We start from the raw sequence: 15,874 nt of genomic DNA on the forward strand, positions 1-15,874 counted from the left end.
GAAAAAAAGCTCTGGCACTCCTGTTTCAGGAAGTAGAAGTTAGCCGGAGGAATTTTAGCCCACTATTATTATTCATGATATTCAGACATTTCACCTCTGAGTGGGTAACACGACTCTTCCTCTGCCTCTGTTCACTCTGCAATGTTGATGTTTTATCTCCACAAGTAAAAGAAGCATAAGGAGTTCTGCTGTGTTGTGGAGCTGCTAATGCTAATGGTTAGCTTCTACAAGCTGAGATGTGCTCTGCTCTCTCCTGGATGCTAAATCAACACAGCCCTCTTCACCACAAGCCAAGATGGGTGAGTATAGACATAGATCTTTGTGGCTTTTTCTGTCCCGAGCTTTTCCCCCTCTATTTTCTATCAGAAGCTAAAAAAATTTATCAAATTAATCTGAGGGTTTGTAATGAATTAATCATGATTAATCATATTTTAATCGTTCAAGACTATTTGTGCCCAAACACAATTTTTCATCAAAAACTATGTTAGTGAGGTACAGATGACATCCCCACACTTTAATGAGTATATTTCTGTAACCACAAGATTTATTTGATGACCTTGATCTCATTATAAAGGTGGTAAAATTTGGTTAATGCAACCACTTTAAACAATTCTGACGCTTTTTACTAGCCGTCGTCAAACTACAGTTGTCGGCGCTGCAGTATTAGCTCACAGGAGACACGGCAGCCCCACACTCACTGATGTTCTGCTGAGCTGTAGCGGCCTCATGGAGGGGGCCATCGTCTAGCACACTGCTGCTAACCACTTAAATATTCTCCCTCTCCTGATAATAACTTTTTGCTTTCCTTGACGTTGGATGTGCTACTACTAGTTTATCCGTTTAATTATAGATCCACTAGGATAAATACAATAAAGTTTATCTCTCACCAAATAGAATATTTACTAAGAAATCACAATATAACTATAGACACATTACTTTGTCTTGTGTGTGTGTGTGTGTGTGTGTGTGTGTGTGTGTGTGTGTGTGTGTGTGTGTGTGTGTGTGTGTGTGTGTGTGTGTGCGTGCGTGCGTGCGTGCGTGCGTGCGTGCGTGCGTGCGTGCGTGAGTGTGTGTGCCTGCTCTGTCTTCTCAATCCCCAGTGAGTCGTGGAGGATGGCTGCTTATACTGAGTCAGGATCCTCTGGAGGTTTCTTCCTGTTAAAAGGGAGTTTTCCTCTCCACTGTCGCTATATGCTTGCTTAGTATGAGGATTGCTGTATAGTCACTGACACTAGTCAGTGACTTGATGCAACCTGCTGCGTTCCTTATATAGGAAATATTATTTCTGATTGGCTTAATGAACTGACCTGAATTGGAATGTTTATTATGTGAAGTGCCTTGAGACGATTCTTGTCGTGATTTGGCGCTTTATAAATAAACTTGAATTGAATTGAATTACGTCCCTCCTTCCTTTGTTTTGAAAGGAGCAAAACTGACAATCCCTGCAGCTGGACATGAAACATGTTTCAGTATAACTTCCTTCCAAAATGACTGAAACATTAATCTCTTTTGGGATTTTTTTGTAAAATTCTCACAATATTCTTACATACTGCACCTTTAATAAAGACTCTGCTTGCTTCCATGCACGTCCAATCTCCCCAATCCACTCTGAAGACCATCAAAACACCAGCGGACAATAGACTCCCGTTTCCTTTTAAAGTGACTCACTGGTAGCTTTGCTGGCTATCCATCACAGGTGTCTATATTGCTGTGTCAAGTCCCTGACAGGTACAGGGTGTGATATACTTTGCCCTCTCCCACTGTGATGCATCACAAAGAGAAAAAAAGGGGGGGGGGGGGGAACTGTTTTGATTTCGTAATGAAATGACATTAAGAGCGTGGTGTGATTTTCACTCCGACAGATTAATAATCCACAATAACCAAATAAAATCCCATCAACAAGGCAAGTCGCTGCAGCTTCTACAGCTGCGTGTCAGTTATCGTATCCTTTGTGTCTCCGTATCCAAAACAGCTTTAACTGCACCTTGGTAACAGAGAATAAAATGCAAAGTGAAACGAAAAGAGGACAAAAAGAGAATAATAAGGAGGTAGACAAACCGAGCGAGAGAGGAAAACTGGAGGAGGGACTGAAAGAACTGGGCTCATTAACCTGGGAGAGGGAGGGAAGCTGAAAGAAAAGAGCCCAGCACTTTCTAATGAGCAGAGCTATAATGCAGACAATGACCTGCTGGATGAGTAGGATGGAGGTGACCAAGCTGCGTAAACGAAACGGGGAAAATTTCACTAAAAGAAATACTCATTTCAGCCCAAACTGTAGGAGGAAGTGACGACAGAGGTCAACGGGGTCAGTAGATGTTTTTTTTTTTCTACAGATGAGCCGGGGATGAGCGGGGATCAGTGACACCCTCAGCCAGTCGTAAGAGCCTTAACGGGCTTTGGATGAATCCACAAGGAGAGGATGCTGGACGTTGGGCCTGCAAGATCCGTAGAGATGGATGGTGTGCCACACGCAAGGATCATCTACAGCTGTCATTGCCTGCTTTCCTCTTCCTTATCTGATTGCTTAAGCAATCAGCCAACCTGTGTGTCCACATGTCCTCCCTGTCTTCCTCTGTCTGTCTCCTAATTGTCTTCATCTGTCGCTGCTGGGGAAGGTTAATTTCAAACCTGAAACGCTCATCGAAATGTGCTCCCAGCGCAGACTGATTACTTCACAGCTGATAAAAGCGCAACAGTGATGATAATGAACATGATTTCTTTTCTTTTTATGATTACAGCAAATACAGGCGATCAAAAAGCCACTCTGCAGGCACTTTACCAGCTGCTCTCCACATCTTTCCCCCCAAAGCTTTCGCGAAATCCTTCGTATGCATTTAAACGTGTTGTGAGTGTTTGAATAACCAGCCAGGTTACCTTTAAGTTTATAAAGAAATACCTTTTTTCCTAAATATTCTTTAAAGTAAACTCAAATTTAGAGGTACTTGCAGTTGTTTATGTAAATTATTTTCTAGAGAAAATGCAATAATTTGCTCCTTAATTTGAGCAATATATATAAAACTGTAAAATTGTCTGAAGTTTCCTCACTGCTTTTATTGATAACAGATGGGATGATAAATCCACAGTTTTCAGGAATATATATAACTTTTGACACGTTTATAACATTTTTTTCTACTTCTGTGGTTTAAAAGTATAATTAATCCCCAAAAAACTAAACAACTCTTCAAACAGAGAAGCCACCGTGATCATTTCAGGTACATTTAGAAAAATTGGTGCAAAAACTCCAGTAATGAATGCGTTTTGTTCTAAAAGCTGATATTGTGACTATCTTAGCAAACAAATTATCATAAAAACATATATTTTATAGCAACACATCAGTAGTAATTAAAATTTTTTTAAATGCAGTTTTTTTATTAAATAAGTGGGGTGAACGATTAAATTTAGGGCCCGTGAACGCAACATTCGCTTTGCTCTGTTCACCTGTTACATTAACTGTATTTCCAGCCACAATAAGCGCAACTTTGTAGGGTTTTTGGCTGATTAAAGTGTACTTACTCTGCGTCAGAGTGGTAGCTGAAACACTCCGGGAGGTAGAGGTCGAGTAAATCCATCCGTACTCTGTGGGCATAGCCCGCAAAAAAAAAAAAAAAAAAGTAAATAGAAGTGGAAATATTTGCTTCTATTCGCTTCCTGAGAGCTTTACGCCTCCATCTATAGCTCTGTCCTCGGCTGTATCCCGCCTCCAGCTCGCCTCATGGTCCCCGACTCGGACTCTACTCCCCGGTCGCCTCCGCAGGCCGGACTGTGACGTCCGCCGGTCCCTGACTGCAACACCTCCCCACCGCCACCTCTCCTTCTGACAGCTGATTGGCTGCTCTAATAGCCAATCAGAGCTTGAGCCGTCGAGGCAGGTGGATAAGGTGTTTTTAACAGGTTTAATGAGCTAATTCTCTTACTTTCTGCGCACATTATAGTTTCCGATTTTTTATGTTCTTAATAAAGAGGAAGTAAGCATTCTTCTGGGTTCTAATACAGGTTTTTGCATCGTTCAGAGTGTTTCCTGTCATTCTGAACCATTTGTAAGTGTATACGTCATTAATAACCTCTATATTAACCATTGCAGAGTTCTTACTGAACAGCCTCTGTTTGCCGAAACATGTCAAGCATACAAGTGACACTCGAAAAAGGTAGATTTGTGCAAAAATCTATTTGTTTATACTGAGCCAGACTGAGAGACTATTTAAAGGCTCCGGAAACTCTTTGCAGGTGTTTTGGCTTAATAAACTGATGACAGCGTGACACTTTGAGCCTAGAATATTGAACCTTTTCACAATATTCTAATTGTTTGAGATTTTGAATTTGGGGATTTCATAAGCTGTAAAACATAACCGTGACTATTATAACAAATGCAAGCTTGAAACATCTGGCTTTGCGTGGAATGAGTCTATATCATATATTAGTTTCACACTTTAAGTTGAATTACTGAGATATATTAACTTTTGCGCAATAATGTGATTTTTGAAGTTTCACCTGTAACTGAAAGCTTATGACTAGTTAGTTGAAGTGCGACCAAGGTCAAAGTGTATTTGTTGCTTTTGTAAAACAGTTCATGTAAAAATTGTGAACATTTACATTACTGTCAGTTTTGGTGTACTTTGTCATTTTTGTATGATTATGTGCAAGCATACATATATATGATTCCACAAGGGTTCACTCAGTAAGATAATTATGTTGATTTATGACCTGACCCTCCTCTTCTGACAATTTTAGGCATGCGCCTGATTACCGTAATGACTCTAAAAGTATCTTGTCAGATGTTCCTAATATGTGTGGTGTATTAGGAGTTCTCTAGTCTGCTTGGAAGCGTCTGAGGACTGCTCGGATCATATATCCAGGCTCTCAAACATGAAACCTTGTACTGATGGACACAAATGAATGTCTGCATGTGAAAGCAAGATGATGGAGGTGCACTGCACACTCATCCCCCACCACGTTTGTTTACTATGGTCATGTTTGCTCTCACAAGAGTTTCTGTCTGACCAGTAAATCGTATATAGTGTGTAGTTCCTGTCATGCTGCTGCACCAAACACTTTGTAGGACCAAAACTGGCAAGCCCATGGTTTGTAATCACCACATCTGGGGTCTCTTGTGTCTTGAAAACAGTCTGATTGTTTTAAAATCCTGCCGTGTGATACTCCACCCCAAAGTAAAATTTTGTCTGTTGCCACATTCCCCAGAGTTGGATAAGTGGGAGAAAGCGATTTGTAACCAGTCATTCTCCTGATCTGGCAGTACTCCATTAGCTTTAGCTTAGCATAAAACAATGTAAGTGAATGGTTTCAACTAGCCTTGAGTTGCAAGTGAAAATAATAAGTAACACAAAGGAATCACAAGCACCATTTTAGACTTTGGACTATTTTATGACATAGCACGACTGTAATCTTTCGCCGAAAGGGGTAAGGATATCACACAGCAGCCACAAAGACACCTGTTTCCATAAACACAAGTACACACTGTTAACAAACTGCCATAACACACACACACACACACAAACGCACAGCTGTACTTTATCATAAAGTAGTCCCAAGTCTAAAATTTCACCTGTGATACCTTTGTGTTACTTATTAGTTTCAGTCAGTATGGTTATTATTGATCAGTCAATCATTGTTGTCATGTTAGTGACATTTTCATACTCAAGGCTAGTTGTTACCATTCACTTACATTGTTTGATGCTAAGCTAACGCTATAAGAGTACTGCCAGATCAGGAGAACGACTGGGCTTCTTCTATTTATCTAACTACGGGGAATATAGCCACACACATCATTTGACTTTGGGGTGGAATGTCCCTTTAATTACTTACTGTACCTTACTACTACTTACTACTTACTATTACTACTACTACTTACTACTACTACTACTACTTACTACTACTACTTACTTGTACTACTACTTACTGTACTTATTGTTACTGTACCATGTTCAGCGCCTTGGGCTTCCTGACAGGGTTGCGGAAGGTGCTTTATAAATAAAGCTTTGATTTATTGATTTGATTAAGGGGCCAAGAGTGCAACAGCTGTGCAAATGAATGTGCTGATGTCCAATCATGCCCCACCTTGATGGTAGCTGTCTGTTTTAGATTAGTGTTCACTTGGAATCATGCTGATGAGCTAAACTCAGCCCAGGTGCCATTTTGCTGAAATCTATTAAGTGAAATTAGTCAAAAAGGTTGTGGCAGTGGCGTAGCCAGATCTTTTAAAATGGGGTGGCCCAAGTAGTGCACTTCTTTGTGCATGGGTGGCACCATTCTTTTTTACTCCAAGCTTTTTGTGGACAAGTCTATTTAAACGAAATTCAGTGAGGTGGCCAATCAGATTCCAAAGGTGGCATGTGCTACCCCAGGCCACCCCCTGGACACGCCACTGTGGTTGCAGTTTTTCTTTTTGCTCTCTGTTGAAAAAGAAAGACATTTGAAAATGTCACTTTACAAATTTCAAACGAGATTTATTTCACACTCAATTTATGTGCGATCAAAACCAGAAAAGAGAGGAATAAGGAGAATTATTTCTGGCTACACAAACCCGAAACCTTTAATTTGTCCTCCAGCGCTGGTCTAATCCAAACCTACAGAACTCTCTTCTAATGTGTTGAGTGCACAAGCGTTAAATTGAATGTAAATCAACAGCTTTCCACATAGACACAATGTAAAGGAACATATGGGCATCCTCATACTGAACCACATTAACTTAAATTCTACTTAAGCCTTAAATGACTTATCTGCTGCAGTGCTGTTATCTGAGATAATCAGCTAAGGTTGTGTGCCTAATGTGATGCCTTTCTCCTTTCGCTCACAAAGCACACGTGCAAACAAAACAAAAAGCAGCACAGGAAGGGTTCAGCATGCAAAAAGGTTTACTCGATAAGACACAAAACTGTGTAATATCAAAATTGTGTAGTGAATTTTAATAAAGTTTAAAATAACCTGTAAAAATCAGATTGCGTTAAGGCATGCTGCTGAGGAAATAATGATAAAGTGTTTCTTTTTATTTACTCATATAAATGTTATGTCAAATATTTGGTGAGTTTGGGAAATGTACATTTGTATGGGGTGAAGTTTGTAGCAATAAATGCACACAAACTTTTTGGGTCCTGGAGGAATTTAAATGCATTGCTTTGTGCAGAAATTCCCACTTTAGGATTAGCGTTCCTAATTAACCATATCACCAATTCATTGTGTTTTTTTGTGTGTTTAAACCTTTAGTGTTGCTTAACTTCTTTAAAAATGTGTTGCAGACTGATACTAGACTTTTATCTACAAAATAATTAGTTACGCGGACTTTCCACTAGACACGTGTTTGCTGTCGTTATCTTTGATGAGTGCATTTCCACTGGCCTCAAAGCTTCTCGTTTTGGGTGCACCCTAGAAGCGTACGGATGCGTCTCTTCGCTAAATTTACGCTTCCAGTCTATTTTACACGATACGCTCCCGGAACACGTCAAGCTCAGCAATTCAAATCAGGACAGAAAGGAAGTCAAACACGAACGCAGTGTAAACCGTCTGGAAACTTTCAAAATAAAAGTCATGTGCAGATATCCGGTTGCTTAAATAGTAAAAAAAAAAAAAAAAAAAAAGTACTAAAACTGTCGTAACCAAAATAAACCAAACAGAAAATAAACCAGAGACTTTTTTGGATACATGCTCCCGTTTTTCTTCTTGTTATCACATGAACTTTGGAAATCACGCGGGATCTGGCAATTCTCCAGTGACCTCCCAGGACCAGCTGCATGTGGCACTTTCATCTGAAATGTTCCTGGTGGGAAGAAACACACTGCTGAGATTGAGGGTAAAACGCCCAATTAGATTTTAGACTCCCATCAATGAGAAAAATCAAATGAGTGCAGCAAACTAAAACCATGATAGTGCCACCTCCATGTTTACACTTGAAATTGCTTGATATTCTCCTGAGACATGCTTTTGTATGCAGTGTGCTTTTCAAATTTCCCTTTACATTTTGCAGTAAGTAGGACTTCATAGAGTAAAAATATTGTATTTCCATGTGGTCCCTGGTAGGAATGAATGTCTTGGAAGTCGTACCTCACAGCTGAGCTTCAGATGGCAGGATCTGGAGTCTTAGTTCATGATATTTGGACGGCTCGCCTCTGAATCGCTAACAGCAACACAACTCTACCACTGACTCTGTTTGCTCTGGAACAATGATATTTTATCTCCACAAGTAACACAAGCCTGGAGGAGATCTGCCGTGTGGTGGAAATGCTAATGCTAATGGTTAGCTTCTACTAGCCGAGACGTTCCCTGCTGTTTCCTGGACGCTAAACCAACAACAACCTTCCCACGAGTCCATATGGGTGAGTCCATGAATGCTAAGTGACAGTGTGATGTAGATCTGTCAGACCTTCAAATCCTAGAGTTTCTTCGTCTGTTTTCGGTCAGAAGCTGATGCAGGAGACAGGTGTAGGAGACTACATGTTAAGCCTGCATGAAAAACTCATAGTGACCGATTATATCAGTAATAGTCATTGAAAAATTTGTTTTTTAGTGTTCCACACCTTTAAAATGAGTAGTTAACTATGAAACGAAAGTTTTTAAATGAGGACCATGTCCAAGTTGTTATAATCCGTCATGAATGAAACCTTTTTCTGCACAGACTGCAAATACAAATAAATACACATCAGCTCTTGTAGAAGTTTAGCTATTTCATTTACTACCAGTTGTGTCTGACAGGATTAAATCTTTGAAATCATTGAGAGCTTGTCAGAAGATTTACAGAAATCATGACACACGTCCAAAAACCCATCGAGGTGTTGATTTCAAGGCATACATCTAGTGTTTGTTGACTTTGAGGATTTCTGGGTCCACTTGAGATGATTTCATCACTACTGTAAAATTCTGAAACTATCTGTATCGTATCATCCTGTCCTCTCTGATCACACTGTGATCCGAGCTTACGACTGATGAAACAATCTCCGCAGGAATGAACTCACCTGTGCTAATCTGTTGCTGAGATAAGGACCAGCCAGCAGACAGCGTGCTGTGGCCTTTCATCTCATTAAGCACCACATGAAAAACTCCCAGCCACAAACACAAGAACATCCGAACACAGAAGATGGAAAAATCTGAAAATCTCAGATGATAGAGATGATTTTTAGTGGCAGATAACTTTATTTGAGCTATAAATGCAAACCAGTTTATATAAAATCTCTAATGGTTAACATATCATAAAACTGATCCTTCAAAGAGAGTTTATCTTCTGTAAACCCTTCAAACTCTTGATGCTGAGATTAAAATGAAGTGGCTTTCAGCCTGGCTGCTGCCAACGTGGATTAATTTCTTAAAAACTGCAGCAGGTTCGCACAAAATCAGGCAGAGGAAATAAACATTAAAAGACAGATAAAATTAAACTATTTTTAAAAGTTTGCCTTTGTCTGACATTTATGACAGTACTTAAAAATGACAGCGCAGTTAATTAACAAGAAATAGGACAAGCTCTGCATCACAGCTGGAAACATCTGTGTTTTTATTAAATTCTTGCCTTTTTGAGCACAAAAGCTCATCACTTCTGATCTGATCGAGTGTTCAAACAATCTTAGTAACCATGAAGAGTGATGATCAGTGAAGGAAAAACCAGGCACATTGCCAGAAAACTCATATGTTTTACTTTAAATTGATTTAAAGGGACATTATGCAAGTTTGACAGCCAAAACATGTATAGAAATAATAAATGTCTTCTTCATACATTCTCCTGCAATGCCCTGGTCCTGTAGAATGAGCCCTGGCATTTTTACTGTGATTGCCTGTTTTTCTGTAAAATCACAGAAAAAGAGAGATGCTCGGGTCGAGCAGGCTGCTTCATGCGCGTTCACGCTCAGGCATCGCTCGTAGCATTTGCTATCCGTAGCTTTAGCAGCAGAGAGAGAGGCAGTGCCACTTTGTCGCTGTTCCTAACGCCTAGTGACAAAGCTAGCTACATTTCTGAGGACCCTTAGCTACTTTCTGTAGAACTTTCTTCTAGATATTTCCTGCTAATTAGCAACAAAATAGCCATTTTCACTCCGAACCGTTCTTTGGTTTGACGTTGTTTCAGCTGTCATCAACGATATAAATGTTACAGATACAAAGGATGTCACTGGTGCTTTAGCTTACCGAGTAAGATGTCTGACTCCCATGCAGAAGACTTGGGTTTGATTCTGGATGTGAACATAGTTCATTTAGAGTTTCTTTTTTACATTAATGGTATATTTTTTTTACAGTAAGATGCCCAAATGTTTATTTGAGACTTGCCGAACGGCATTGAATTCACAGATAAAAAAAGATGTGGGTTCAACTTTCATTTGGGAACAATTTTTCAAGCAAGGGAAGGGAATGATCTGAGCATGCAGGAGGACTGACCCATCATAAACCTTTGTCGGCCGTGCTGAAGAGAAAGCTACAGAACCACATTATTTAATTAATTAGCTGCGTGTTCTCCTGTCCTCCGGGTCACACACACACACACACACACACACACACACACACACACACACACACACGGGACTGTCTCAGCTGTTATTTTCGTTAAGGAGTGTGCACGTACAGAATGCGCGCCTCGTGCACGAGCCTACTATTGAAGCTGCCGTTACGCTTTTGGCCTGAGGGGGCAATCACGAGCATAAAAATTCAAAAGTCTGTAAAGTCCCTTTAACTTATAAATTAAATTAACACATTTTCCTCGATAATAGTTGTTACACTTTTTTATTATGTTAAATCCTTGACTCTTCGAGTCCAAATTGTATCAAACGCTTTCAGACACCTTCCAAATACAGGGGTTCCTTTATCATTTATCAAGACATCAATAAAATGTAAAGTTGGCATCAATTAAAAAAATCTACAAAAAGAAAGAAAGAAAGAAAGAACAAAAGAAAGAACAAAAGAAAGAACAAAAGAACAAAAGAAAGAACAAAAGAACAAAAGAAAGAAAGAAAGAAAGAAAGAAAGAAATGTTACCTATGAATCATGTAATAAATGAACGTGATTTCTGGAAGGACCACAAATCAGTCACTTCCTGTCACGCCGAAGATTTAAACTAAACTGACTTGAAGCTGGGAAAGGATGGAGTTATAATGGTTTGGGTCAAATCTTGAAAACGTTTGTGAAAATAATTTATTACTATTCAGTTTATGTGTTGTAAATAAATAAATAAATAAATAAACCAAAAGCAATAAAAAAAGAAAATGTTTGTTCTGAGATTCCCTTGGCCAACAGTGGAGTTGCTCAGGGTTCTGAGTTTGTACATACGTATTTTTTACTTCTTCGTGAAAAGATTAATATTAATTGCAACATCTTATCACATGTATGCACTCTGTATTTTTCTTGAACTGGTCTCAGCAATTATAGGCATCATTCAAAATACAGAACATAGTAAAAGTATGTTAGAAAATATGTAAAGTTCTGTATTCACATAGTTTAAATTTATCTGAATCTAAAAAAATAAATGGAACTGACTTATGAAATTTTACCTCAAGAAAGATCAAGTAAACTGATATAAAAGCATATTATGGTTTAGCTGTGGCAGTGATCTTACTGGGATAATGCTGGTACACTGACTACACAAAATGTGCCCATGTGACACATTTTGCTTTCAAACTATATAACATAATACAAGTGGTATGGTTTATGTTGTACTGTCTGCAGAATAGAACTGAGCAGTACTTGCTACAGATTCTTGTCATGACTTGCAGGAGGAGTCCAAGCCAGGACATGCAGAATCAACACGACACTCGGGGCAAGTAAAAATAAAGTATTTTTATTATAAAACGGGAACTGAGGATGCACTGGTAAGTCCAGTGAGTAGGGTGCCGTAAGGCGTTAGTCCAGAGTTCAAGTCCCGAGACCAACGGGGAAGGTGGTGAGCCGAGGTGAGCAAGGAAGGGGGGTCCTGTTGAGCGAGGTGGGTGAGGCAGCGGAGAGGGGAAGGGCAGAAGCGGGGGAGGAGGATGGGACGTGGTCCTGAAGACCCGGGGTTCTAGCGGCGAAGTCAATGGCTGTGGTAGCGGGTTCCTAAACAAGGGCAAAGCAGACGAGGTTTCAGAGGCGGGTCCAAAGTTATAATCCAAAGCAATCCAGAGTCAGAGATCCGAATAATCCAATCACGATCACACAAGCGAGCAAACAAACGAATACAAAGGGCAGGGGCTAACCAAACTGTAGCAATCATCCGGCGTCGAGTGGTGTCTCCATCCTCCTTTTATACCAGAGGCTCTGATTGCGGATCCAGCACAGCTGGTGTTCCCTCCGCTTCTCACCTGTGGAAGAGAGCCTCAAAGATGGTTTAATGAGGAGGAGCACTCACCTTGGCTCGTTAATCATGACCCCCCCACCCCCCCCCCCACCCCACCCCACCACCACCACCACCACCTCAACGGACGCCACCAGGCGCCCCAGCAGCGGACCTGGAGGCTTCAAAGTCAGCGATGAGGGAGGGGTTTCGATGAACGATCAAGGAATCCATGAACATTCCTCTGGGCCATACCCTTCCCAGTCCACCAGATATTGCACCCCACGTCCCCGGGGACGTGAGTCAAGGACGTGTCAAACCTTGTAGACCAGGCCCCCCTTGTAGAGCCGGGCAGGCGAGGCGGGGCCGGGGTCGGGCACAGAGACCTGGTGACCACGGGCTTGACCAAGGACACATGGAACGTGGGATGAATCCTGAGGGACCGCGGGAGGTCCAGGCGGACGGTCACTGGACTGGGAATGGCCGCAACCTTAAAAAGACCAAGGAACCTAGGCACAAACTTCCTAGACATGACCTTGATGGGCACATCATTGGATGACAGCCAGACCATCTGTCCAGGAGTGTAGACAGGTGCCGGGTGACGATGCCGGTCCGCCAACCGCCGGTTATTCTCAGCACTACGCTGAAGAGCAGCCCTAGTGGCGGCCCAGGCACAACGGGCCCGCCGGAGAAACTGTGGCGTGGTGATGGCTGAGTCAGACTGGAGGGGAAACAATGAGGGTTGGTAACCAAGGGAAACCTCAAGGGGGGACTGACCTGTAGCTGAGGACACGAGGCTGTTGTGGGCGTATTCCACCCAGGCAAGGTGGTCGCTACAGGAGGCGGTGTTGGTGGCGCACACACAGCGTAGCATGACACCCAGCTCCTGATTCATGTGGTCACATTGTCCGTTGGTATGCGGGTGGAAACGTGAGGTCAATGACACATGGGCCCACAGAGCGGTGGCAGGTTCCTTCCAGACCCTGGAAACAAACTGGGGGCCGCAGTCCGAGAAGATCTCCTTGGGGATCCCATGAAGATGGAACACATGCTTTGTCAGGAGCTGGGCAGTGATAGTAGATGACGGAAGAGCCTTTGGGGAACTAGGTGGCAAGCCTTGGAGAACCTGTCATCTATGGTTAGAATTGTGTTGAACCCACGAGAAACAGGCAAACTACAAGCAAAGTCCAAGGCGATGTGTGACCAAGGCCCAGATGGAACGCGAAGGGGACATAGTAATCTGGCAGGTGATTGGTTGTTACCTTTTTGTTGGGCACATACATGGCATGCTAAGACATACTCCTTTACGTCTCTGTAGATTGAAGGCCACCAGAAAGAGTGCTTTATCAATGCCAGAGCCCGTCCAACACCGGGGTGAATGGCGAACCTCCCAGAATGAGCCTAATGAATGACTTTTCCTCATAGGGCCTGGGAAACAAAAAGTCTATTTGGAGGGCCGTTACCTGGACCGGGGTCGACCTTCAGGGCTTCCAGAACCTGGTCTCTGATCTCCCAGGTAAGTCCTGCCACTACGCAGGATGGGGGCAGGATGGTAGCAGGGCCGGGTTCATCCTCAGGCAAGTGTTGGCGCGAAAGCCCATCAGGCTTAGTGTTCTTGGACCCTGGCCAATAGGAGATAACAACGTTAAAACGTGAAAAGATAAGTGACCAGTGGTATTGGCGTGGGTTTAGCCTCTTAGTTTCCTTGAGGTGAATCAAGTTCTTATGGTCAGTCCAGATAACAAAAGGGTGTTCCGCCCCCTCCATCCAGTGCCTCCATTCTTCGAGGGCCAGCTTCACTGCCAATAACTCCCGATCCCCCACGTCGTACCTGCTCTCTGTTGGTGTCAACCGTCGTGAAAAGAAGTCGCTGGGATGGAGTTTATGGTCCAAGGGTGATACCTGTGACAGGACGGCTCCAACCCCAGTGTCGGAAGCGTCCACCTCCAGGGTGAACTGCTGCTTTGGATCCGGTCTGGTGAGAACTGGAGCCTCCGTGAACTTCCTCTTGAGGGCTCGGAACGCAGCCTCGGCTTCTGGAGACCAAGAGAAAGGTTTAGCGAGGAACGTGAGACGGGTTGGAGGAGCGGCAGTCTGGCTATAGTTATGGATAAGCCGCTGATAAAAGTTGGCAAATCCCAGGAACCGTTGCAACTGCTTCCGGGTTGAGGGTGTGGGCCAGTCTGCAACCGCCTGTACCTTGTCGAGGTCTGCCTTTAACCGCCCACTCTCCAGAACGAAACCTAAAAACTTCACAACAGGGACATGGAACTCGCATTTTTCAGCCTTTACATACAGTCTATTCTCAAGAAGGCGTTGAAGCACGGATCTGACGTGCTTCTGGTGTTGGGTGACTGACCTGGAAAAAATCAGAAAGTCATCTAGGTAGACGGTAACAAAGTCATTGATATAGTCACCTAGTACTGAGTTGACCAGTCTTTGGAACACAGCTGGGGCGTTGGTGAGTCCGAAAGGCGTCACTAAATATTCGTAATACCCCAGCTGTGTCTTGAAGGCTGTCTTCCATTCGTCCCCTTGGCGGACGCTAACCAGATGGTAGAATCAACACGACACTCGGGATAGGTAAAAATAAAGTATTTTTTATTATAAAACGGGAACTGAGGATGCACTGGTAAGTCCAGTGAGTAGGGTGCCGTAAGGCGTTAGTCCAGAGTTCAAGTCCCAAGACCAACAGGGAAGGTGGTGAGCCGAGGTGAGCAAGGAAGGGGGGTCCTGTTGAGTGAGGCAGCGGAGAGGGGAAGGGCAGGAGCGGGGGAGGAGGATGGGACGTGGTCCTGAAGACCCGGGGTTCTCGCGGCGAAGTCAATGACTGTGGTAGCGGGTTCCTAAACAAGGGCAAAGCAGACGAGGTTTCAGAGGTGGGTCCAAGGTCGTAATCCAAAACAATCCAGAGTCAGAGATCCGAATAATCCAATCACGATCACACAAGCGAGCAAACAAACGAATACAAATGGCAGGGGCTAACCAAACTGTAGCAATCATCCGGCGTCGAGTGGTGTCTCCATCCTCCTTTTATACCAGAGGCTCTAATTGCGGATACAGCACAGCTGGTGTCCCCTCCGCTTCTCACTTGTGGAAGAGAGCCTCAAAGATGGTTTAATGAGGAGGAGCACTCACCTCGGCTCGTTAATCATGACATTCTTAAACGTTTTTTGTCAAATTTATTTCTGGCCTTGAAGCGTTGGAATACTCCAGCAGCCACTGGTCCCAGAAATGCCCCTAAGATTTAAATTATTCTCACTGGACGACACAAGTGCAAAAAGAAAAATTATTTCAAAGTAGATGACATAATAAATAAAAGAAAACTCAATAATCCAGATAAACTATCAGCCACACAAACAAAACACAACCTGACCACGTGGTGAACGAGAAAAGCCAAGGGTTTAAAGATGAACGGAGGCCGAATGAAGAGCAGCCCACGCACGGCTGCAGACATCAAAAATATTTTTACACTTTTAAGTCTGAGCTGAGGACAGAAGCTCAATAGCACACACACACACACACACACACACACACACACACACACACACACAGAGAGAGTTGTGGAAATGTATGCATCTAGCGTGTGTGTGTGTGTGTGTGTGTGTGTGTGTGTGTGTGTGTGTGTTCACATTTTTTCTCCTC

The 15,874-nt window shown here is 42.8% G+C and overlaps 2 protein-coding genes across 11 annotated transcripts in view; one reads left to right on the forward strand and one right to left on the reverse strand.

Moving 5' to 3' along the window:
- The window catches only part of fez2b (fasciculation and elongation protein zeta 2b), a 71,395-nt gene extending 65,375 nt beyond the window's left edge, over positions 1-6,020 (forward strand). For all 7 annotated transcript variants that reach the window (XR_011516846.1, XR_011516847.1, XR_008564696.2 and 4 more), the window contains 2 exons: positions 166-299; positions 2,334-6,020. The gene's annotated coding sequence lies outside the window, so the exon portion shown is untranslated. The remainder of the gene's footprint in view (positions 1-165; positions 300-2,333) is intronic.
- The window catches only part of LOC107378048 (estrogen-related receptor gamma), a 57,059-nt gene that overhangs the window by 35,140 nt on the left and 6,045 nt on the right, over positions 1-15,874 (reverse strand). For 3 of the 4 annotated variants that reach the window (XM_015948061.3, XM_015948062.3, XM_054748241.2), the window contains exon 1: positions 3,514-3,648. The exons of the other annotated variant lie outside the window; for it this stretch is intronic. In XM_015948061.3, the coding sequence (XP_015803547.1) occupies positions 3,514-3,569 (56 nt within the window). In that variant the 5' untranslated portion in view covers positions 3,570-3,648. Of the gene's footprint in view, positions 1-3,513; positions 3,649-15,874 lie in introns of those variants that run through there. 4 annotated transcript variants of the gene reach the window in all.

The sequence above is a fragment of the Nothobranchius furzeri genome, chromosome 2 (assembly GCF_043380555.1).
Source record: "Nothobranchius furzeri strain GRZ-AD chromosome 2, NfurGRZ-RIMD1, whole genome shotgun sequence".
Classification (NCBI taxonomy): Eukaryota; Metazoa; Chordata; class Actinopteri; order Cyprinodontiformes; family Nothobranchiidae; genus Nothobranchius; species Nothobranchius furzeri.